Raw genomic sequence first — 26,061 nt, forward strand, 5'->3', positions numbered from 1 at the left:
TTGTGTATTACTAGCTTTAAGGTTAGAATGTAGATATATAAGTTTAATGTCCTTTTGTATTTAAGACTTTTATATAATAAAGGCTTCCGCAGAACAAATGTTTGCTCGCTATAGTGGACGATACAAATAGCAGATAAAGTCTAGAATCCAACAAATAATTACACAAACCACACAGAAACTTTTTCAGGTAGAATTTCAATCGAACATTGTGTATCGCCTTTTTCAGATTATACAAAGGAAATAAAAAATTGATGTTTGTATATTATCAATTACTGAGAACCAACAATTTTTTTTGTAGATCTTGCTTTAATTTTGCCCTGCGTAAAATAGCCTACAGTAGGATGTACACTATTCATTTTTGTGATTAAATAAACACAAAGCCAAAAAGAAATTTATAAAACAAAACGTTTATTAAAATTTTTTATAATTAATTGTCTACATTTTTTTGATTATATAGTTTATAATAAAGACCTTTTCGATCTAATAATTCCTTATGAGTTCCAGATTCAACAATAACTCCCTTATGAATTACGCATATTAAATCTGCATCTTGAATGGTCGTAAGCCTGTGGGCAATTGTAATACAAGTTCTTCCTTGTTTAGCTAGATCCAGGGCTTCTTGTACAATCTAAAAAAGAATTGTAAAATATACTGTCAATTATAGAAATGATTGGTCGTAGGAACTTTGTGAGACAGTTGTTTCTTTAAAGTTGAGCTTCAGATCAAATTGTAGGTATGTGATAGAGTATTGTCTGTAATCAGTGGTTAACACTCATAGTAGCATGATAATTATGACAAGTAAAAAACATAAAATAACTGTGTCAAAGTTTTGTATGGCTAATTCAAAGTTTATTTTCATAGCTACTCTTTTACTTAAAAAGTTTGAGAAGTGATAAGTAGATGGATGGATGTTGTGAATGCTCTAGCTCCATATATCGCACTAAGAAATTTGGATGAACTACAACTTGATAAAATTTGCAAGCTGCACTATAATTTATAAAGTGTTATTAGCACGATAACCTGCAGTTTTGTTTCTAAAGATTTCAAGTGTAATAAGAATAATTAAAGTATTTGTCACTGAATTGCACAATCATTTTTTTGATTGATTTAATTGGAATGTCTCTACCTATAATACTATGTGGTGCATATCTGGGAGCGTTGACATTGATGTGCATCACCTTGTCCTGGAATCTCCTTGGAAACAAGAATGGAATAGTCACATTAGGAGAATGACAAGCGAAAGACTAGTGCGAGAAAGAGATGGTGTGTCAATCTGGATTCAGAAGGCTGAAACTGAAGAAGAAACAGCCATACAAGAAGGAAGAAGAAGGGGAAAGATTTTACACAAATTGTTACTGAATACACTTTTCACTACTACTCCTATATCCGGCATCGGATATAATTGCGGGTGTTAATGTAGTGTTCCAGTAATTAGAATGCTAATCAGGGTGCATAACTTCTAATATTATTACTCAAGTCGTATAAAAATTGATAATTGGAGTGTAAATTGAGTTTTTGTGTAAGTACCTTTTCGTTTTCCGCGTCTAACGCTGATGTAGCTTCATCCAAAAGAAGCATTTTTGGGTTTCCAATCAATGCTCGTGCTATAGCTATTCTCTGCTTTTGTCCTCCTGACAATTGAATTGTTTTCTCACCAAGTTTTGTATCATATCCCTAAAATAATAAAATAACATTACTAATAACTTGCGCGACAACTTAAAGAAGTTTATTTATCGACTCCCCATTTCGATTCGGGTCTAATTAGGTTGAGAAATTTCATTTTTAGGTTGTTTTTGTTATATTACTTCCTAGAGGTACAATAATATAATAAATGGATTAAATCATCCCATGGGGATACTTTTTCAGGTTCAGTGGTAAGTTATGTTTTTTTTAGTATCAGTGTATTTTTTTTCGCTTTTTATATGTGGTATTTATAAAGTTATGTCGATCATTAGGGAAAGTGTAACCATAAGTGAGTGAAATTTACCATAGAAAAGAGTAATTAGTAGCATTAACCTTAATTCACTCACTTTTTATTTTCAAAGATTTTTGTATTGAATAGGTTTATATTCATAATAAAAAAATGTAAGTTGCTGCATTTAATATTGGGCAGAAATATATTCTGCTGAATTATTTAAAAAACTACAAAACTTTACTGCAGAATTTACCTTTAAAAATGGAAATTATTGGTAGTCACTTTGATAGGAATAGGACTCTTGGTGGCTCTAAACATAATGGCTTGGTACAAAGCCAAAAATAAATTTTAAAAAGGAAGATTATTGGCAGAATTTACAATTGAAAGGGGAAGTTACTGATGGTAACTTTTTAGAGGAATATTGAATACGGTTTTGTAAAGTAAGTCTCACAGGTAGGCAGAGTAATATATTGTTTCAAATGAAAGACTACGAGGATGATATCAGAAGTACCTGGCCCAACAAAGAAAACTCCTTCTAGCTCCATATATTTTTCCCAGCGATGTTCATTAAAATCGATACCATTTTTTAATAAAAATAGTCAAGATCCTCGAAATAGCCATTAACTGCCGAAATCAACTCTTCGTTGTTGGAAAATCTTGGAGTACCGAGCCATTTTTTCTAGTCTGGGAACAGAAAATAATCCGAGGGAGCTAAATCTGGTGCATGAGGTAACAATTTAAACTTTAATTCATTAATTTTGGCCATTGCAATAACGGATGTGTGAGCTGGTGCAATATCTTGATGAATATACACATTCTTCTTAGCCAAATGCGGCCGTTTTCGCTTGGTTTCTTCGCTTAAACGTTGCAATAAGTTCGCATAATATTCGCCGTTGATGGTTTTTCCTTTTTCAATAATAATCAATGAAAATTATCTCACGTGCATCCCAAAAAAACCCGACGCCAGGATCTTGTCTGCAATTGGACCGGTCTTTGCCTTCTTTGGAGCCGGTTCTCTCTTTTCAGAAGATTGTTTTTTGTTTCGGGTGTGAAGTAATAGGCCTACGTTCCATCTATGTTTATGAAACGGCGTAAAAATTCGGCTTTATTTCTTTGAAACATTGCCAAACACTATGAAAAGATTCATCACTTTGTTTTTGTTTTATTGTGAGCGAACGCAGCACCCATCTTGCGCACAGCTTTCTCATGTCCAAATTTTCAGTTAATATGTAAAGTACCGCACTTTTTGAAATGCCTACTATGTGTGCTAGGTCACCCACTTTCAGTTGACGATCACTTTGTGGATTTTCTTCAATATTTTTGGAGTCGTTGATAAGGAAGGAGCAGTCTCACTTAGAGTAGAATCTAGTTCAGCTTTTATATTGATTGAGCTAATGCCTTTCAAGTAAAAGTATCGTATCACCAATTTTTTCCATGTTTACAAAGTCACTATTGATGGCTACCAAACAAATACTAAACAACTTGGCGACTTCAAATATGAAACATATTTTTCAAGCGACTAACGCTGACTCTAGGTCAGACCACGTACTTCTGGGACCATCAACAGATTTAATTCTTTTAGATAAAAATGTTTTGAATTTGTCTCAAAATTTAACAGAGTATGCTCAAATGAATTAGATTGAAATTTAAAAAGTAGATACTTAAATTTTGGGGTAGATGTTATTTAAATATTTATCTACCAGATTAATAGGTGGTAATACTCAAAAGCTGAAGATTGCCAAGGAAAATATTTTTTAAAAATGAGACAAAATACAGATTTGACACAAAGTTTGGTTTAAAACAAGTTTCAAAAGGACTTTTAATTAACCCAAGAGATGTTGTGGGTTTGAGGGAAAACTAAATATTGTTTTAATAAATGAAATACTATTTAATGAAAAACTACTCAAAATATTTAAATAAATTGTGAACCAAAAAAATTCTGAAAAACTTCTTGGTACATATTACATATTTCCAAAACCCAATACTTGATAATTTCTGTGAAAAATGAATTTCAGCTTTCAAAATAATCAATTAGAGCCTAGATAATCATGTTACTGATTAATTTATAACATTTTTCCTTTTAACTTTGGTTCGTTCAACTGATTTTAGACAAGAACATTTTACTCTTTATCTTCAAGTATATAATGTTAACCGTCTTTAAAAGAACCACATGTAAGATTCCCCAGATAAGTTACGTGAGAAACGGTCTGTAGTTTATTTTACTAATTACTGAAGAAGACTTTTCAGCGAGGGACATGATAATCTGACTTTAATACACTGCCTGTTAAGACATAATTTAAAGAGACCTCATTACAAAAGTGTGATCAAGCGGCTACTTGTGTCAAACTTTAAATTATATCTAACAAGACTTAGTTTTTACCCTAAATTCATACTTTGTGAAACCAAATCGTAAAAAATGAAAGATTTATACTTACCCTTGGTAATCCGGCAATGAAGTTATGAATATTAGCCATCTTTGCAACTTGTATGATTTCTTCCATAGGAATTTTTCTATAATTGTCTCCGTAAGCTATATTTTCACGAATTGTTTTGTTAAATAAATTCGGTTCTTGTGATACAATACCTAATTTTGATCTCAAGAACGGAACATGTATTTTTTCTATATTCACGTCATCTATTTGTACTGTTCCAGAAGTTGGATCATAAAATCTAGCAATGATTTTGGTAATTGTAGATTTTCCACAACCGCTTTCTCCAACTAATGCTACTGTTTTACCATTGAGTACATTCAAATTGAGACCACGCAGTATTTTATTATTGGGTCTAGTCGGATATGAAAATTGTACTTCGGAAAAGTTGATGTTACCATTTATCTAGATATTGTACAAGAAAAAAATATCATTGTAATGTTTGTTATAAATTATTCATTCGGTCATTTACGTGATTATTTAAGATAAGAACAATAATTAGTAGGATATAAGGGTGTATTTTGGGAAGTGTACCCCTTGAAACCATCCATCTTTGATTCTTCGTCATATATGGAAGAATGTAGACCACAGAATTATCTCTCAAACTTGAAGTCTAGAAATGATTTGAGAAGCTGTTGATGTAGACAGATATCCAAACTATTTAATACACAAAAATTAAAGATTAATATCAATCTGGAATTATAATCTCCATCCTCCCCTTTTCGATGCTAGCTCAACCTCTACCAGCAATAATATTAATAATTTTCCCCTTAAAACTTCATAAAAAAACATTTGTTAGCAATTCCGTAAATAATTTATTTCTTAAATGCGCCAAAAAGATAAAACTTTTTATATACACACAAGGTGCCAATAGTGTGTTCATAGACCATCCATTTCCTTGTATTTTTGTTATTTCTATTTTTGTTTTTCCAATATAATTTCAAGTTATTGGCATATTGAAACCTTGGTCGTGTGAAGTAGGCAAATTAAGACTACAGACTCAAATCACTTTCTAGATTAATGTATAAATAACCATCATATCATCTCCCGCCTTCTCTTAATAATAGATTCAAAGTGGTAACGTCGTAAGCCGTAAAGCCGTAACGTCCAAAAATTTCCAATATGTATGTATATGTTACGAATAAAGCCTTAAATTGGATAATGGTAGCTTCAACCAGATATTTTGCGTATCATCCAAACTCTCTGGAAATTACGCGAATGATCCAGTGATTTCTTACACTATATGGTTAATTCTTGATTTAGCCAACGAGATATGGCTAAACTAAGAGGAGGAGACTAATTAAAACATAAAACGCAACCCTTTTTACTTTTCACATGTAGAATATCAAAGAATTGATTTTAAAACGAATATATTTCTGCAAACTGTAAAAAGAGGTAAACAACACTACTTACGAGGGGTACCCAAAAGTAATCGGAATAGCGTTATTATGGGTGAAGCCAGATCAGTGCCGCGCGGGCCGTTGACCTGCCACGTTCTTTTCGTCATTAGTGACCGTTATTGCTAGTGCTGTTTCACTGCTGCTTCTTTTTTTTTATGATGGCAAATTTAAGTGAACAACGTGCCGCTATGAAATTTTGTTTTCTACTCGGTAAAAACGCTACTGAAACTGTTTTAATGTTGAAAACTGCTTACAAAACTCAAGTGTATGAGTGGTTTTCTCGATTTAAAAATGGCGACATGTCGATTGATGACAAACCTCGATCTGGACCTCCATCAATTGCCCGAATCGATGAACATGTTGAAAGAATTCGAGAGTTTGTGCGCACAGACCGTCGACAGATAATTGATCAACTGTCTGAAATCAGTGCAATATCTTGGAGCTCGGTTCAGCAAACAAGTGACTGGTTCTTCCACCATGACCGCACCTGCATACTCAGCCATCACTGTTAGCTAGTTTTTGGTTAAAAATAACATGGTTCCGTTGCCTAATGCACTTTACTCGCCTGACCTGGCTCCGTGCGACTTTTTCTTGTTTTCACGCATGAAAAGGGGCGTGATAGGACAGCCACTTGAAAACATTGAAGACATCAAGAAAAGAACGAGACAGGAGCTTGCAACCATCTCTAAAGATGAGTTCAAACAATGTTTCGAACAGTGGAAGCACCGCTAGGACAAATGTATTACTTGTAATGGAGAGTATTTTGAAGGGGATAAGATTGTTTTGTAAATATTTGCGAATATATAGCATTTAAAAAATAAAATTTGGTTATTTTTGGGTATATTTTATTCGACCTATGAAAATTATTTATTGCACACGATAGGCTGGAATGACATTTTGAATTGGATAAAACACCTGCCGATAACAGCGGTTCTTAAGCGTGGCACATTTGCTTTATAATGACATCTTTTATATCTCTGACCTCCGGACGTTGATTGTTGATTTGCCGTGAAGATATCTTTTCAGGTCCCACTACCTTTGTCTAAAGGATGCATACAGGCCTTCTTCTCCTACATCCTATAATAAGCCTTTCAATACCACAAACTACACAAATATCAATCGATACTGTAGTACCGATTCAGATTTGCTTTCTTTTGCTACTTTTGCAGATTCCAAAAACTCATTATATTGGGCAGAATTCATAAAGCATGAATTTGAGTCTCAATTTACGCGATTTGAATCGCATTGACTACTGTTTTGTTTTGTCCAAACAACGTTAGAAAATTCTAGTTTTAACCGGTCAATTCCCGAAATTTGAAATTGCGTTACCTTTAAAACTATAGGGTAACGTGTTTTCCATATAGTTCTATTTTTTTAATATTAATTCTCACCTCTTTTAAATTAACTAAATCTGGTAGTTTTCTACCGGTGGATCTTTTGGTTGTAAAGTTTATAACCCGTAATGCTGCTTGTATACCTTTCATTAAATTGGGTGAAAATGCTAGAGAATTAGCTACAGCAATGGTTGCCATTAGATTCATTTGCGCTACCCTGAAACACACGAATGTTTATACAACTCGACCTTGAAGTTTTGTCATCATTTTACTTACATAAACATTTTTTCGTACGCTAAACCTTGGATAACAAGGAAACTTCCGTAATACAATGTCGCCGACTGGGCAACTATAGATAAGCTTTTCGATAGACCGAATACTAGTCCTCGTAAATGTAAAGGTTTTGTTGCACTATAATAGGATGAAATACCCAAAATGTAGTTTTTGCAAAATTTATTTTCCAAACCGAGTGCCGCAACAGTTCTTATATTACTCACTGCTTCAACTGCCAACTGTAACATCATCAAATTTACATTTCAACAATATATTCGAAATTCAAATTGTGTTGCGGGTTGAGGAATCAAAATAAAACTGTACAAGTTTTTTAAAATGCCAATGTTTAGTTTAAAATAGCTAGTTCAAATTTTAATTTACATTCAGTCTCTGAAGACGATAATTTGGTTATCGAAACGCACCTTGGATGGTGTAATTGAGTTTTGGAGGAGTGGTAGTGTAAATAGTATATTAAGTATCGAAACTTGCTCCTAATCATCTGAACACATAAAGAAGTTTTGTTATTTTCTTTTGTCAAACTTGTATTTCTATACAAATATACAAATTGTTATCTGTATTTTCACTTGTTTTATCTATTAAGTCTACGAAATAAAAAAAAATAACTGCTGTTTACTCACAAAATAATTTAAAAGCTTTCAAACTTCACTGTTATCTTTTTGCCCACAGAAGCCATATTTAAAAAACGTGGCAGTTTATTGGATTATGGAGGACAGAGAGAAGAAGATTAATCTTTATGTATGAACAGTGTCCGTCGAAATGTGTTAAGCAAGGGTACATTTTTAACGAATAGCCAATAATTTTAATCCTTTTATTTTTAAGCTCTACTTATATTAATCATACCCTTTGTTTACATAAGCGCCAACTACTCTCGTATACTGGTTCTTGTCTATACTATATTTAGATTGTGTTAACCTATATTCTGAAAAGTTTTCTTCTTCTTTTCTCTGTTTCTCGCGGTTGCTCTTAAAGTGGGGCGTACTGGGTAAGCAAATTACATTATATATTCTCGTTTAAAAAGTATCACATTGAAAAAGTGACTTTCTTTCATTTATTTTCAGTGATAACATTAACCGTTCACGGGAGAAAAAAAGTATAAAAAACAAATTTATGATAAACTTCCAGAATTTTCTTATTTACCTTTGTCGATTGCTCCAGGGATACGCCTCTAGTATCATTCATTCCCGCACTGTTACGTTTTTCTATGAAAATTGCAAACACCATAAAGGGAATGAAGCATGCTGCTACTAGCGCTAGCCTCCACTGGAAGTAGGCGGATATACCAAGAGCTACGCTAAATGCAGCTAAAGATTGGAAAATTTGTCCTATACGTTGTCCAGTTGCCTAGAATAGTTGAATTTAGGAAATAATCGAAGAGTATCAATTTTATAGAATATTTGCTTATCAATATCAATTTGACCTTGACATTTAACACTATCTGATCTTTTGAAACATTTATTTCAAGTTTCTAGTGTAATATGGGAATTTTTATCATACCATCTACTTGGAATACTCTGTAATTTGATAGCCACTGTCTACAATTCTTCATTATAATTCTTAATATTATATGTGAATGTTTTTTAACCTTTCATGTTATGGTTAGAGTGCAATATTACTATAAATGCAATCAGAAGTTTAGATATTTACAGGATATAGAAGAAGTTTATGTGTTTTCTCACAAAATGGTATACTTTTCGTTCACACATTAGTAGTATTAAATGTGGAACGAAAGGATGAACTAAACCAAATCAGATATATAAAAAACCCAATTTTTTTTTACTACAATAAATGATTTTATATTTAAATAAACTATTATCATAGAGTAATTGTTTAGTTTTTCGCAGAAATACTAATCAAATAAAATAATAATTAAAAAAAAAACAAAAAACCCGCCTGCATGGATAACTACAATTAAAAATCAACTGAAAAGACTGAAACAAGATGAAAATTCAATGATAAGGTATTTTAAAAAAATAATGATTAGGTACTTAAAACCAGAAACATAAGCTTGACCTTTTGCAAACAAGTTTCTACTTAAATCTACAACTGCTCGGTCTAAAGTTGTGCCCTGTAATTTATACACCATCACTGTCCAGTATAAAATTATGGGAAGCATTCGTCGCTCGATCTTGTCTTTACCACGTAAAGCATCAAATTCTGTAGCACAAGGCTCTATCCGGACTCCAATACCAGGTCGGTTCCCTGTTATATTTGGATCATCAAACTCCACAAATACTGCTTGTGGCAGTTCTCCTGGTTCCAACTGCTCTCTGCGTAGTGCTGGCCAATCTATTCGTTGGATAACACCCATAGCACCGTTAACCAGACCATGGTTACCATTGATGTTCCGTCTTAGCATGGCTCGAGAGCCTACACCTAATTTGAGTTTTATTGGGATCTTCAGGTAAGTATTCCTCTCGTGGTTTTTGACCATATGTTTTAGGATCTAATGAGATGTCTACAGTACTAACGGTGTATACTTTTGTGAGCTTTTCTAACTTTTCTGCCATAGTCGCGTTATATGCATCAATCAGTCTAGTTGTTGGGAAAATTTTGACAGCTTCTCCATCGTCAAATGGCCTTATCAACGGTACTCTGCGGTTTTCTATGATAGATAACTGCTGCATTGTAAGTTCTCCAACGCCAAGACTGTTTAATATGTCCACAAAAGTTGTATCTCCAGCTTGCCTCTTATTTTGGGGCAACTCACAATAATGAAGATATTTAAATCGCACAAGACAATTATAATTATACTAACAACGTAGATCCGTCCTCGTAGTTAATATATTAGTCTTAGATAACAAGAAGTCACAACGATACCGCGTTTTAAAAACCTAGTGGTACCATCTATCCGCACAGGTCTGAATTATTTTAATTATCCGTGAAAATCCGTTTAGCGGTTCTGGAGATACAAGGTAATATATAGAATATTACATACATACATACATACAAGATTCGCGTTAAAAACGCGAATGAAGTGGGTATTTAATTACTGTTACATTTTTTTTTCAAGTAAATATGCAACTGTCTGCTGGGTTCCTTGAGTATTGAGAGTCATTTTATAGTCTCGGAGCCAATTCGAGAATTGGTTTGGGATCAAATGTTCAGTAAGAAAATAATTGCATTTTTTGGAGGTGTCGTGGTGTCGTTTTATGTATAAAAGGGGAACTAGTAAGGAGTCTTTCAAATACCAGTCAAGTAGGTGATTTCGATGCGCAATTTTGACACAAACGGTCTTCTGGGAAAACGTCGTAACTCAATTTATATATTCATTGTAAGTAACTGGGAGCTTTACCACCACACTTGCCAATTGCATCACAATATGTGTAAGCACACTGAATCGAGTTTTGAGTTATAATTATTTGCCCTCAATTTTTGGCCTCTATCAAAACACATAGTCGCAAATTGTTAGTTGTAAAAATAATATTAGAAAAATCAAAAATCTTGAAATAAAGTGATAATTTAATGCGTTCAATAGAAACTTCCTTTTATACGAGAAAAATTACAAGATATTTCAAGTTATGGCACATTGAAAGTTTACTAACTCCCAAACTCCCAGATAAGTCGTTGTGTTAGGTTAGGTAAGAGCTCATAAAAAACTTTAAACGTGAGATATTTAGGTATTTCAAATACTTTTTAATGATCTACCATTCCTTTAATTTACGCCCTTTTATTGCATGAGAAATAATAAAGACATAAATTATAAATACTCTGGATACTCACTCCTTGAATTCTAGCAGCATCTCCAGATAGTCTTGCACACAGAGCACCAACTCCATTAGATTTTCTGTCGAAGAAGCTCATTTCTTTGAATAAGATCGTTTTAAACATTTTTATTCGTATTCTTTCCGTCATTCTTTCTCCGGCGATACCAAGGAAGGAAGTCTAAAAAAACTCGGTTAAATATGATTTTTACGATTCTGTGAATTCTACAATTTAACGGTATTCTGATTGTCCGCTAGCTGTTAGAATGATGAATGATACCAAACATGAAGAACAGCTGTATATTGTTCCACTATAATGTGGTTCAATAAATAAGCTTTTGACTACTAAAAACGTTCGTGTAGCCCCTTCGTCACTTTATTAACCCAACTTGAGTCATTGGGACTTTTTAGTTTCACGAGATTAGAAAATTACTCATTTTGGGACATTGAAAGCATTGAAATAATTATAACTAGCTGAAAATTATTTTTTAAGAGACGGGGTACTGAATTGTGAAAAAACATGAATAAAAATAAAGCTTATTACACTGGTCAACAATTTTTTTTATGACACGAAAACTTATACTAAATTTTGAAAGTACTATGGCCACCAAACAATAATATTTCAATGGAAAAAAACTGCGATCTCAGGTTTTTTTGTAACATGACGACATATATTTTTATGAAAAGTACAAAAATAACTAATACATAAAAATATTGCATAAAGTCCAATAAATCCTCGAGGGGTAGATACTAGATTTTCCTTTAAGAACTTTTGTAGTTATAATTCTAATATTGATTCAAGTTAATAATTAAATTTGAGTTTAGAAAAGTTTCTCTCTGTTTTAAATATAATGTTGCACAATAATTAATCGTATTAAAGCAACAAATCTTAATCTGTATTATATTATGAGCTGCTTATTAATGTTGCAATGAACTAAAAGGAAAATATTTCATTCTATTTTATCAATAACTTTAACGATATAATATATATTCATTTATTAGAATAATTCACCAATTTAATATAATAATATAATTAAGCGTTTTGAGGCCTTACATTTGCCGCTGAATTATGTTAAGATGGCGCTCCAGTCGTAAGTGGGTCCGAGCGATTGTCGTGTAAGTCGAATTCGCGATGAACTTTGCATATAAATACATATAAAGTATGTTTAATTGGGACCGGAGTGTAAAGAAAACAATAATTTAGAAGAAAAATGTTTAATAAAGTGTAAGTTAATAAAACAATTTACATTGTTATGAATAAAGTAACCTAAACCGAAGTTATTTTGATGTCGAATGCTTTATATAGAAATGTGAAAAGTCCCCGACACTGCCACACGACCAGCGGATTCCAAAGTGCAATAAACAATATTCACATAGTCAGCGGATTCCAAACTACGTATCAAATAAATATAAGTTCATTGCATTAAATTCGAATTTCATTCATTGTTTTGTTACTGTTCATTGTTAAAATATTGATTTGTCTGTAAAGTTATTTTTTGTAGAAATTATTTCTGTAGAAGTTTATTGTAAATAAAAATACTTTATTTCCCGTTTTGTAGTAAAAACGCATTCTCCATTAGAATCAACTTTTCGTAAACTTTGTAACTCATTTTTAATTGAATTAAGTCCTTCTGTTAAGTTTGAAATTGTCATTTGATTTACCGATTCAACTGGTTCTAGCGAAACAGTTTGTTCAATGTCTTGCTCATACTTACGCACTTCTATAACCTCGTCATTAGTTAGCTCTTGATTGTGTGAATCTAGTAATTCTTGAACGTCTTCATTATCGACCTCTAAATTTAATTGTTTGGCGATATCGATCACTTCTTCTATTATGCTACCGATTTGTTCAGGATCTGAAACTGATTCTCCTTGGGTTACAGTTGTGAAAAAAAATGGACACAATTTTTTCCAAGCACCATGAAGAGTTTTTTGTGGAACCTCATTCCAGTATTGTCCAATAATTGCTTCCAAAGTCTTTAACAGAAAGCTCATTGTTTTGTCTCATAGCTTCATGTAGATGTGCAAATGACCGCCTTGTGTAGAAAGCTTTAAATGTTTTAATGACTCCCTGGTCCATTGGTTGAAGTAAGCTGGTGCATTATCAATTAGTAGCATCACTTTAAATGGGATTTCATTCAATTAACAGTAACGTTCGACTTCAGGACTAAATTGTGGCCAAACCAGTCTTCAAAAAGAGAAGCTGTCACCCAAGATTTCGTATTAGACTTCTAAATGACAGAGAAAACAGCTTTGGATTTATTTTTCAAGGCTCTTGGATTCTCTGAGCGACCATTACTGTCAATCGATTCTTGGCGGCTTTAAAACCTTCTTCGTCCAAAGAAGACCGGTTTCATCTACGTTGAAAATGGTTTGGCTAGTGTAGCCACCTTCATATATCATTAAAGCACATTGTATTTTGATCGACAGGATAATTTTTCACTCTTAATTGATTATCACACCATGAGACTGAAAGTCTTTCACAACTTTTCGGACTGTTGATTCCGGTAGGTAAAATTTCTTTGCCATTTCACAAATTTTAATTTTTGCCTCAAAGTATTTAATTATATTCAGGTTACACTCCAAAGACAGTGTTTTTCTTTTCTTGTTAGGCTCCAATGACTCATTTTTCGTTCTTTTAGATAACATAATTAGAGATTATAAGTAAAACGCACTGCACATGTAAAACAATTCCACACGGAACACGTTTAAACCTGTCGCAAACTGAACACTGAGAGGGTGGAGCGAGAGAGCCGATAGGTATTACTGTATTCAATTCAATTCAAATTAGAAAAAAAATAATGCAAAATATGACATAAAACTGATGAATATTTACCTGGATAAAAACAGAAACTGTCATTATTGCTCCAGCTATTACAAAATACCAACAATAATGCTTTGTGTAGATCCGAATACAACAGGGATCAACTAGAGACAAGGCCTAAAATAATGTTCCATTAGAAAACAATTATCCCTTCTGTTATGAACTACTCACTCCCAAAATACTACCAAATATAACACCGAAAGTTGAAATTCCTGCACCCGATACTATGGATGCCAACGAAGCAATCAAAATATAAAACCATTCAGGCGAGTTCAATTTCAATACTTCGCAAAATTTGAATCCCGTTTTTATATTGACTTCATTTACATCAATTTCTTCATCCTAGGAAAACATAATTGTAAAAAAAGATATATAAATATACGAAAAAATTGGTTATTTGCAAACAATTGCTTATTAATGTTCCATTCTGTTTGCTTCAAGTGTGTTTTGCGATTGTTGAGGCACAACTTCTTAACCCAGATAAACCAGCAGTATATTGATAACCTTGGACCTAGAAGGAGTATACTCCTCATTGGCTCATCTCTCTTGGTTACATGTCTGTTATCGTCATAATATGGCTCTATATTAGCTATATATGGAGTCACTTGATCCCAATCGTCATTCGAATGCGCACTAGATCTGACTGACCGTAGAACAAATATTTTTTAACCAGTTAGTTCCTAGAGACTTAGTGGTATAGATTTGAGGTCGAAAAGACAAATTGATCCTTGGTATGGCTGACACAAAAGGGGGCTATCGACTAAGCGTTATAGTGATTCTAATCACGAAACACGTTGCTTCAGGCATCGAAATCCACAGCGACAGACAAGATCCTGGGGACGAACTAGGTTTACAAGACCGATGCTCCTAAATCATGGAAGCATTTGAAAACTAACTGTTAAAAACGAATGTCTTTCGGAATGGATCCATTCGGCCCGTTATTGGAGGACATAAATGTTGATTCAAGTCATCAATACCAAATTTTAAGTGTGAAAATAATACAAAAGATTAATGTTAAAGTAATACTTGTATATTACAGTGTATTAAAAGCAATTGATCTGTTCTGAATTGTTCAATAGATTACAGTACATATAGAATCTTGGTTAAAGAATATTAAGAAGTGCTTATCTTCATATATATCACACATATTCAGCTTTTAGAATACTTACTTCAACTTGTTCTTCAATAATTATCTCTTCATCTACCTCATCAATACTTCCTTCGTTATATATCGCTTCAGTTGAATCATCGATATCAGTGGAAACTTGTGCATTGACAAGATTGAAATAAGTGCCCCCTAAAGCCATTAGTTCAACGTGTGTGCCTTCTTCTACGACTGTTCCCTCTGAGAGTACTATAATCTTATTTGCGTTTCTAACTGTGGATAATCTGTGGGCTACAATTATCGTCGTACAATCAACAGTTGCCTAAAAAGGTTGAAATCATATCTATAAACAAGTAAATCGCCTTACTTCTTGATCAAAATGGTTTATTATTGTCCTAATAGTGATAGATATACTGTATTTATATTTATTCCAGATATTTTTACCGTTCGCGATTCTATGTCCATCAATCAGTTGAAGATACCCAAAGTTAGTGTTGCAAAATTTTCTATTAAAGTAGGTTGAAAACTTTGCTTGTGTAATAGCACATTTACAGTGTTCAAATTTTAGGATATAAGTACAAAAAATTGGAAATAATATCATTAGATTTTCTACATCCCCTTATTTACCAAAATTTTAACGAAAATACGATAGATGATAAATGTACCATGTCAAAAATTGAAAGAATTTTAGATAATCTAGAAATAACTACATATAGTACAACCTTTAGGCCGGGTGCAAGTTGAGACGCAGTTCGCTGCTGCATTTCGACGAAGGTGGACGTGTTTTAATGTATTAATATATCAAAAGGTCTAAGAAATAAGAAATTAAAGAAATTTAATCTAGTTTATTGACCATGTGTATGGTTTAGAGAAGCTTGTTGAATAAAAAACTTTGAAATTTACTTTGCTGGTAGATATATTAAGAAAAGAACTCCGGAGCATTAAGTGGAGTGGAATCAATACATCAGCTATAAACACAAGGGTCACAACAGATTCTTTGAGTCACACTGTATATGACACCCCGAATCACATCCATACATCTACATATGTCAAATGAACAATTAGAAGACTAACTTTGTTGTTTAATATATTATGATGAATGTGAATATTAAAGCTTCTTACCATATTTAGAGCAGCTAAAACTTTCGCCTCAGTAGTATTATCAAAAGCTGAAGTAGCTTCATCTAGTAGCAACAATTTGGGTTTTCTAATTAAGGCTCTGGCAATTGCTATTCTTTGTTTCTGGCCACCGGATAGCAACATTCCTTTTTGACCTACTACTGTCTTGTAACCGTCTGGTAGTTTCATGATAAAATCATGGGCGCAGGCCGTTTTAGCTACAGCTATAGCTTCTTCATCGGTCGATCCTTCTTTACCGTATTTGATATTTTCCATTATGGTAGTATCGAAAAGAACTGGTTCTTGTCCAACCAATCCGGTTTGGTTCCTGAACCATTTCGTATCCAATTTCTTGATATTTACGCCGTCGACGTATATCTACAAAAGTGGAAACTAGTATTTTCGATAATTATTTTATTTTTATAAAATAGATTTCGTCAATATGTTACCTCTCCAGAAATTGGATCATAAAATCTTTCGAGTAATTGTACAATTGTTGATTTTCCACAACCTGAACTTCCTACTATTGCTACAGTTTCTCCGGGGTTAATATTGAAACTAATCCCTTTCAAAATCTGAAATATGAAATTATTTTGATAAGTAAATAAACTTATGTTGAATAATATATTTGAGCGACTCTTGAAATGATGTTTTCAATTGATAAGATTTGATATTAAAAATTAATTTCCACTACGGGGCTCAATTATTTATTCTAGAAATCAAGGTTTATAACTTTAATAATTGACTTGCAGTACTTTCAAATATAAACAGCATCTTGACCAAATGTCCAAGGAATATACAGAACGATGGCTATATGCTATAAAAAGAATAGAAAAAGCGGAATATATATAGTCCGGGAGCCGGCAATCTCAAAAGACCCGTGACCGCGAAATTGCTAAATTTTTATGTAAATCGACAGCTATTAATTATTCCAAATAAAACAAAAATGTTTTCCCGTCATCACGGATTTCGATTAAAAATGGTCTATTCGATAGGAAATTTTGTGAATTAATGAAAAAACTTCGGCTTACCAATTTTTTCCAGCCCAGCTTAACTATTGGGTGTGATTGGGGGATAAAATTTCCCCATCATACCGGAAAACTTTTTCTTTTTAATCTGCTTATTTTTGTGTAAATTTGGCAATAAAACTTCAATTACATCATTTCACTCTGTAATAAGCGTCCATTTTTTTTCGAGTTTCATTCTATATTTCAGTTGATTAAAATATCGTAATCAATTTATTAATTTAAGAAAATACAATAAACAATTGTTTATACTAAAGCAGAACATAATTATTATCATTCATCTAAACTATCATCATCACAATTATAATGTTTTTCATCCTCTGATTCGTCACATTCTTCATTATTTTCATGTTGACTCAGGTGGTGCAGCTGGGCCGTTATACCACAATGCTTCGAGTTATAATTTTTCGTGAATTGCCATCCACGTTCGATTGTATCATATGAAATGCATTTTGGTTCCGTAACATTTCGCCACATTTTATTTACGAATATTGTGCGTAAAATTCTTTTCTGTCACTTGTACTTGCAGAGTACTTCAAAAATAATTAAAATCTTGCAGCATTTACACCACTATCTGTTTTTTCTTTATTATTAATGTCTTGTGGATCTGTTTAATGCTCAAAAATATTTTGATACTCTTCAATTTTTATCAATAAATTGATCCAACCGAATCTGGATGATAATTCACTGAAAATCACAAACTCGAGCCATTTTGGTATAACGGCCCAGCTGCACCACCTGAGTCAACATGAAAATAATGAAGAATGTAACGAATCAGATGATGAAAAACATTATAATTGTGATGATGATGATGAATGTTAATAATATTGTTCTACTTTAGTATAAACAATTGTTTATTCTATTATCTTAAATTAATAAATTGGTTACGATATTTTAATCATCTGAAATAAAAAATGAACTCGAAAAAAAATTTCCTATATTTCCTTCGATTCTATTTATCCTTTTAATACTTTAAATTTAAGATATAAATAACATTTTTTATGGACGCTTATTACAGAGTGAAATGATGTAATTGCAGGCTGAAATTTTATCCCCCAATCACACCCTTTAAATAGGTAAGCCGATTTTTTTTTCATTAATTCACAAAATTTCCTATCGAATATACCGTTTTTTATCGAAATCTGCGATGACGGGAAAAAATTAATCGACGCTCTAATTAATAGCTGTCGATTTACATAAAAATTTAGCAATTTCGCGATCACGGGTCTTTTGAGATTGCCGGCTCCCGGACTAATACAAGAGTATGTTCCAATCACTTCATTTCTGGTACATGCGTGTTAATAGTAACCTGTGAAGTGCTTTAAAAAGAGTTTATACGAAGCCAGTAATGTTGACGCCAGTCCTGCAGATAAGCAAGCTCTGGCCTGGCCCCTGTTGTTTAGACGAGGCCACTCATTCACGGATTTTTCTTTGGATCTACACACGTTTGTGATAAGATAAAAAAATAATGAAATCGCGGTAGTTTGTTGAAAAAGAAATGTTTAAAGAACATCTCTACTTTATCAAGAAAAGTTTTACGCATTTTGAGTATCCTCTTTGTTTAATTTTCTCGTCTAAACAAAAACAAAAACACACACATGATACGGACATTGACAGTGACAGGCGTGATGCGTCTACACGCGTGCGCCAGCGATGGTCTCGTGTAAACTAGGCTTTAAAACAGCCTAGAAAAATGGTGCTCTTAAATAAATATTGTAGCTAGATACAGCAGTCCAGGAAAACGTTACATCTAGAGAAGTTGTAGTTAGTAGAATAAGCCTGATTAAGCCTATTTTCAAGACGAGCCAAATTGAACAAAAGTTGTTGGCGTATGAAGCACTAAGAAACAAATAGTCGCTTGTTTTTTCGGAATAACTGGACATGTCTCCAGCGTTCCATTAGAGCAACGTAGAACGGTGAATTTTTAATGGTACACCAGCATTTGTTCACCAGAAGAGGTCGTAAAACAAAAACATTTTTGAACAGTCAAAACATCTGATGGGTACTACTTGTTTGGTATCAAATGATTTCTTCTTTTTCCCGCGTATCAAGAATAAATTGCGAGGTCAACGTTTTTCTATACTTGAAGAAGCAGTTGATGCATTCAAATTACAAGCTGGAGGTGCCTCAATCGAAACAGAAAAAATCCCTGGGCAACAACACGTTTTGTCGAAATAATAAATAATTTCTCTCAAAACTAAAGTCTAACGGCCATATTAGTCTTGCCCACGTCATGGTTTTGGATTGCTGTATATAAGAAATGAGAAACTTTTTACTAATCGTGAATTCTTTGCATTAAAATTCTTAGTATGAATTTAATGTTGATACCCTTGTGGAAAATTAATTGAGACAATAATGAGGCTCATAAAAGTGACTTGTAAAGGCAGAAGAGACTTGAACGAAAAGATCAAGGCTTAAGAAAAAATTATTAAATAATTGAATACAACATTTAAATGGCTGGAAGACTTTGAAGAACTATATTTAACCCTAGTAAAATAACTGGAAATATTATCCGAACTGTTTAATCAAATACTACCGAAAGGACAAGAAAGAAAGATAATACAACTTTAGTCCAAAAAGTCGAATAGCCAAAAGAATAGCAATAATAAACACTGATGCAAAAGGAACAAGAATGAAATTGAGACAAAGATACTAAAAGTTGTAACCAAGGAATAAAAAAGAAATGGAGGTATACATGGCAACAAATAGTATTAACATTATAATGAATTTAAAAAGCTATTAGCTTTTACCCGCTCGCATCCATTAAATAAGTATCAGAAATCATTATAATAGAAAAGAACGAACTCTGTAGCTATATTAGAACCTGAGATATAGATCTTTGAATGTACAAAAATTGCCAAAAACCTACAAAAATCCATAACTCCACATTGAATGTCCGCGCCTAGCTCCTCTCCAACTCAACCGATTTAAGTGTTCAAAAGCTCAAAAGAAAGAAGGTGTTTCAGCGAGTGTTCTTAAACCAAAACGAACTCTGTAGATATATTAGAACCTGAGATATAGATCTTTGGATGTAGAAAAATTGCCAAAAACCTACAAAAATCCATAACTCCACATTGAATGTCCGCGCCTAACTCCTCTCCAACTCAACCGATTTAAGTGTTCAAGAACTCAAAAGAAAGAAGGTGTTTCAGCGAGTGTTCTTAAACCAAAACGAACTCTGTAGATATATTAGAACCTGAGATATAGATCTTTGGATGTAGAAAAATTGCCAAAAACCTACAAAAATCCATAACTCCACATTGAATGTCCGCGCCTAACTCCTCTCCAACTCAACCTATTTAAGTGTTCAAAAACTCAAAAGAAAGAAGGTGTTTCAGCGAGTGTTCTTAAACCAAAACGAACTCTGTAGATATATTAGAACCTGAGATATAGATCTTTGGATGTAGAAAAATTGCCAAAAACCTACAAAAATCCATAACTCCACATTGAATGTCCGCGCCTAGCTCCTCTCCAACTCAACCGATTTAAGTGTTCAAAAACTCAAAAGAAAGAAGGTGTTTCATCGAGTGTTCTTAAATCAAAACGAAGTCTCTATCTTGAATAGAACCTGAGATATTGAGGATAGAACGTGTGTATATGAAAAACTCCCATAAGTAATGTACAGGGGGGAATCGCATTTGAGTATAACTTGAGAATGGTAAAAATTAGATGAAATCCGATGGTTGATCGCTGATCTGTGCATCAATACCTTTCATTAAAAAAAAAAAAATTAAGCAAATCGGTTGGGTAGAACGCCTGAACGGACTCGGAATGGAAATCATCAATTTTTTTAATATATAAGATGAAGTGAAATCTCACATAAAGTTATAACTTACCGTTACACTAGATCTTGACGGATAGTGAAACTTAACATCCCTAAATTGAATACTTCCTCGAAAAGAATCAAGTATAATATTTTGTTTGAGTATATCTAATAATGGTATACTTTCATTACCAATTGATCGCTTTTGAATTAAAAATTCAGTTTTCGCTTGATTCTTTTCACTATCGATAGGTAAAAAAGTTTCTTTGGTTCCTGATTCTTCCTCAATGGGTTGATTGTGGTTTCCCTTTGAATTAATCGTTGGTTTAGTTTCAATAACGTTGAATATTTTCACTGCAGCTGCTTTTGCAATTCCAAATATTTCTATGAAAGGAAATACTGAACCGAAGTTTAGAGAAGCTAGCATCACACTTGTAAATACCTAAAATATATACGCGAAATAGTTAAAAAACACAAGGTTTCGATAGAAAGTGGATATTCAGTCAATTCAAGATTAATATTAAATCGTATTAAGTGACAGGTACAGTTATTCTGAAGATAGAGGATTAATCTTCTAAAATATATAGCAGTACCTGCATTAACTTCGATTTTAGGACAGTAAAAATAAATTGGTGAGTCTATAAATTTAAAAGGGTAAAAATAAGCTGTGAAACATCCAAGATCACTTAACCATTATACGAGGAAAGTGCCTAACCTAGAGATGACGGTAGTTGCTTGAAATATACCACTGTATTAAAAAGTACACAATCTATACAGCATTTATGTTTGAAGTTTGAAGACACCACGTTATGTAATACAATACTTTTATAAGAAAAACTTTAATCCAACCATTAAAAAAGCAGAACTAGATTCTACTCTGGGTCAAACTGTTACTACTAAAATATCGTGTAGCAGAGTTTAGACGAGTCCTTAAGACCTGCGATGACCATCATTACAATGGTAGACTAAATGACGTGACGACTCCAGAAATATTGGAGAAATTCCACAAAGAGATACTGAATGATCGTTGATTGAAAGTGCGCGCGATAGCAGACATAGTAGGTAATGCAAAAGATGCGATACATCGCATATTAACTGAAAATTTGGAGATGAAGAAGCTGTGCCCACCTTGGAACAAAAACAGCGTCATGAAGATGTTTCCATCTAAAAAACTATCAACGGCGAGTATTATGCGAACTTATTGAGCGAAGAAATCGAGCAAAAACGGCCAAAATAAATGAATTTAAGTTTGAATTGCTACCTGATGCACCCTATTCGCAAGATTCACTTGAAAACAAGGCTAAGTGATCAAAGATTTTCCGGAATTTTTGTGTTTTCTTAGTTGGGACATTGTAGTACACTGAACAAGTACAAAAGAACTAAGCTGGTGTTTACCACTAGAGCAATGGTGAATAGAGAGAACGGTAATTGAGACTAATACTTTTAAAATTAGATAGATTTCCCTAGAAAAATATTTTTATGAGAACAGAGAAATTATATATTTACTTACTGTGACCATATTCCCGGGGGTATAGGTAGGATTCGGATTTTTTCTATCTTTCAACACCAAATCAACACCATACCAAAAAGCTAGAGCATAGCTGCTAAATAATAGCGTATACATTGAACCAAATCCAACAGCATTAAAAATCGCCCGTTTTATATTATTTTTTTTAGCGATCACCAGATTCTTAGAGTATCTTTCTAATTCTTTTTGCTGCCCTCCGAAAGCAGTGACTGTAGGTATCAATGATATCACTTCTTCGGCTACAGCACCTGAATCAGCATAGGCCTGCATCTCATTCTTTGCATATTTCGCGTTTAACTAGAAGATTAATACTTAGATACGATTACAAACATGAATTTGTATTGATAAACTCACCTTGTTCATGATGCTGAAAGGTATTATAGTTGCTGGTATAGCCACTAAAGAAATAAGTGCCAATTCCCATCCTTTAATCAAAGAAATAAGTACGGCTGTAATTAATATGAAAAAGTTCTGTAGGAATATTGGTACTTTTTCTCCTATTCCATCTTCAAATTTACACAAATCCCTGTAAAATGAACGCGTTGTGTTTGGATCAAAATAAAACGGAATAGATAAAAAAAGTGTCAACTCTTTCTACTCACTCAGACATTCTACTAGCGAAATCCCCTGTTTGGTTTGTATCGTACCATGAGACATCTTGATTTAACATTGATTTCAGATATTTACACCGTATCACAAAAACCTAAAACGCATTTAAACAAAATAAAAACTTATACATATATTCTCACAGTATGTAAAAATCGAATTGAATTAATTCATTACATCAGTTATTGTACATTGTAATTATTTGTATCATTATTCGGGTCCAGCAGATCTTTCAATAAACTATGCTTCTGTGTACTTACCTGCTTCATAGAAGTATAGTTGAAGCTGAATGTTGAAAAATAGCTCAAAAGTAACATACCAAAAGCCAACGAAAGATTCAATTTTGTAAATCTTACAGTAGCTTCCAAAAATACTTTTTCAGCCGCCTGTTTTTCTTCATCAGTTAAAGCAACATTTCTTTGAGCCATGGCGTAAGTAATAGCATCACCTGTGAGTGTTCCATAAAGAACGGTATTGAGGGGCTGCAAAATTCCAGAAGCTATTGATGACAAGATACCTAAGCACATTAGGACTTTTCCGGATGCAGATGAGAACTGGAACTTTAAAAAAAATTGATAATGTTCATTATGGCGGTTGATATATAATTTTTACCAATTCCAAAAAGGACACAGATGTTCTGTTTCCATTATTTTTTCCATCACCTCTGTAGCAAGAGCATCCTGGTTCGGATCTGGAAAAATTATGGTTCCTTTATTTAAATTATTAAATTTAATTATACATAAAATACCCTCGCACAATTATTTATTTACACATTAAGTTTTTTACTTAGATCTTACTACTTATTTATTTCTTATTATACATAGTTCACATTCTCCTGGAAGTTGCATAATATATATTTTTTGAGATGCCTCATTTAATTCTGCCAATTATTTGTAGTTCTAATTATTTATGAAATCTTTAATTTTTGAAAAGAAATCCTTGAAAGAATTTATATATTAAGTAATAACTTTTATAACAGAAATCACTAATAGGCCAGTAAATAGATCAATTTTTCTCTCAAAAGTTCAACTTAAATTGCTCCTACGATTTTTTTGCTTTGTGGTTGTCTCAGTATGCTGAATCAATCTTAGGTATCAACTCTGTCAAGATTTTATAACCCAAAAAAACTTGCTACAAAGATAGAGACAAGATTTCAGTGATCTCGAAGATTATTTCACGCAGTTAGTAATAGTAGTGTAACCTTAAGCTTAACCTGCAATTTTGCAGCTGTTCACTTTGTGTATGAGAGATAATATTATGTCAATAGAAAGCTGAAATATTTATCTTCAAAATGACGTGAGATTCGTCAAAATCGGATATTTTTATCGGGAGTTATGGATTTTTATATAAAAAATGCCGCGCGCCATGCGAATCGCGAAAACGCTTACCTTCAACAATTTTTTTCAGGAATACAGTGCAATTTGGCAAAATTGTTGTGAGGTCCTTTTTTTGTAAAATTTTGTTCCCTTTCTGAATCTACAGTTTTTTTTTGATAAGACAATCACTTTCTGAGATATTCTGAACTTCAAAAAACAAGTTTGACGCGTATTTTGGGGGGGTCTCACCCACCTTAGGGGGTGATAAGATTCTTCATAAGTGATGTGCACGTTACGACCTACAATTTAGAAAAAATATCGCAGGAGCAATTTAAATTGAAGTTCCTAGCCCTTTTTACTGGCCTATATTCCAAGCAACATTTATACAGTGAGAACAAATATTTTGTTCAATTCGTGAGAATAAATGAAAATATGGTGTACCAACAAGAAATGACGAGAAAAATGGTGGATGTAGGTAAACCAAAACAAAAGCTTGGATTAAGAAACCAAATTGACTGGATATAGAATTACTCCTGTCTTTGGTTCAAGATTGATTAAATAGTGTAAAAATTTTGTAATTAGTGATATAATTTTTCTTAATTTTGAAAATTAAAATTAGTAGCGTGAATGTAGTTTGTACGCGTTCAAACAATATCAAATCAGATAATAATGGTTTCTTCATTTTGTTCTTTCAACGATTTATTATATTCAATAAGAACAATTTATTAAGAAAAATGAAAGAGTACAGAAGGAACTATGATATGAATGTAACAAATTCGTGTTTTCAGAAATATTTAATAATGAAAAATTTTGCATATTCATTACTCACAAGTCAAAGGAATCTAAATCGAAGTCTTCGGCTTTGTCTATTCCGTCCTTGACCTGAAAAAAAGAAGAATACAGTGTCTACAAAGCGTTTTTTATCACAGAAATATTTATAATTCTTAGGGTAACATTAGTTTGACTATTAGGTAAGTTGGTGGTAAGTTTTCAAAAAAAAATAAAAACTTTATAAAAAGTTCTATGTGATCCCAAGCCTCAAAAGTAACAATGTAACCATATTTGACAATATCGACAATTTTATAAAAAAGAGTAAAGAATCAAAAATACTTTTTTACTAATAAGAAAACTTTGTTTCAGAGGTGTTCGATTCCCAGTTTAATTTGCAAATTTGAGATTTTCTATTACTTACCTTTGTGCTTCTTCCATAGCATTGGTGTCTCCCACAGCATTGCATTTTGTTTTATAAAATGTTAAATTTACGAAAAAAATTGTTATAACTCTCTAATTATAACTTTTATTTTCTCCGATACTAATTTCGTGAGTTATTTCTAAAGGAAGTGAGAAATTTCGTAAGATTAAATATATCGGTTTGATAAAATAATCAGAATTGAACCTTGTAGTGAAAATTTCTTAATTTCGACCTATCAACAATGATTTTTTTAATACATTTTGGATAAAATGTATTTAGTATATATTGAAGATAATGCACAGAGCTCCAGACATACAAGTTGCGGCAAAACTAATCAATTAGGAAAGCACCAAAGAAGAAGATGTCGTTGGTTTGTTCTTTCTATTATTTTTAAGGTGAAACTCTGGTTCCTCGTGCTTCATCCCTTTATAAGCTTCGTTGGTATTTACACAACTTCTGGGTTATGGATTGATCTCAGTTTGTAGGTGATGTAATGACTCATATCTCGAA

At 32.8% G+C, this 26,061-nt stretch overlaps 1 protein-coding gene across 1 annotated transcript; it reads right to left on the reverse strand.

Moving 5' to 3' along the window:
• On the reverse strand, positions 1-25,701 carry LOC130453412 (ATP-dependent translocase ABCB1-like). Its single transcript, XM_056793141.1, has 20 exons — positions 25,552-25,701; positions 25,189-25,241; positions 23,656-23,734; positions 23,304-23,603; positions 23,040-23,140; positions 22,792-22,963; positions 22,420-22,734; positions 20,983-21,351; positions 16,571-16,696; positions 16,125-16,499; positions 15,067-15,324; positions 14,069-14,239; positions 13,910-14,014; positions 11,093-11,254; positions 8,510-8,713; positions 7,355-7,590; positions 7,136-7,295; positions 4,351-4,749; positions 1,528-1,674; positions 1-628 (listed from the first exon to the last, which is right to left on the reverse strand). The coding sequence occupies exons 1-20, from the start codon at positions 25,594-25,596 to the stop codon at positions 428-430; spliced, it is 3,978 nt and encodes a 1,325-aa protein (XP_056649119.1). The 5' UTR covers positions 25,597-25,701; the 3' UTR covers positions 1-427.
• Between the last annotated feature and the right edge of the window lie 360 nt (positions 25,702-26,061).

This window comes from Diorhabda sublineata, chromosome 2 (genome assembly GCF_026230105.1).
Source record: "Diorhabda sublineata isolate icDioSubl1.1 chromosome 2, icDioSubl1.1, whole genome shotgun sequence".
NCBI classification, from domain to species: domain Eukaryota; kingdom Metazoa; phylum Arthropoda; class Insecta; order Coleoptera; family Chrysomelidae; genus Diorhabda; species Diorhabda sublineata.

Excerpts from the sequence above, each read along its gene's own strand:
- LOC130453412 (XM_056793141.1), bottom strand. The coding sequence starts at position 25,596 with ATGCAATGCTGTGGGAGACACCAATGCTATGGAAGAAGCACAAAG. Across the intron at positions 22,964-23,039 it reads TTCGCTAGTAGAATGTCTGA|GGATTTGTGTAAATTTGAAG; the intron begins GTGAGTAGAAAG and ends TTCATTTTACAG. Across the intron at positions 21,352-22,419 it reads CCCCCGGGAATATGGTCACA|GTATTTACAAGTGTGATGCT; the intron begins GTAAGTAAATAT and ends TATATATTTTAG.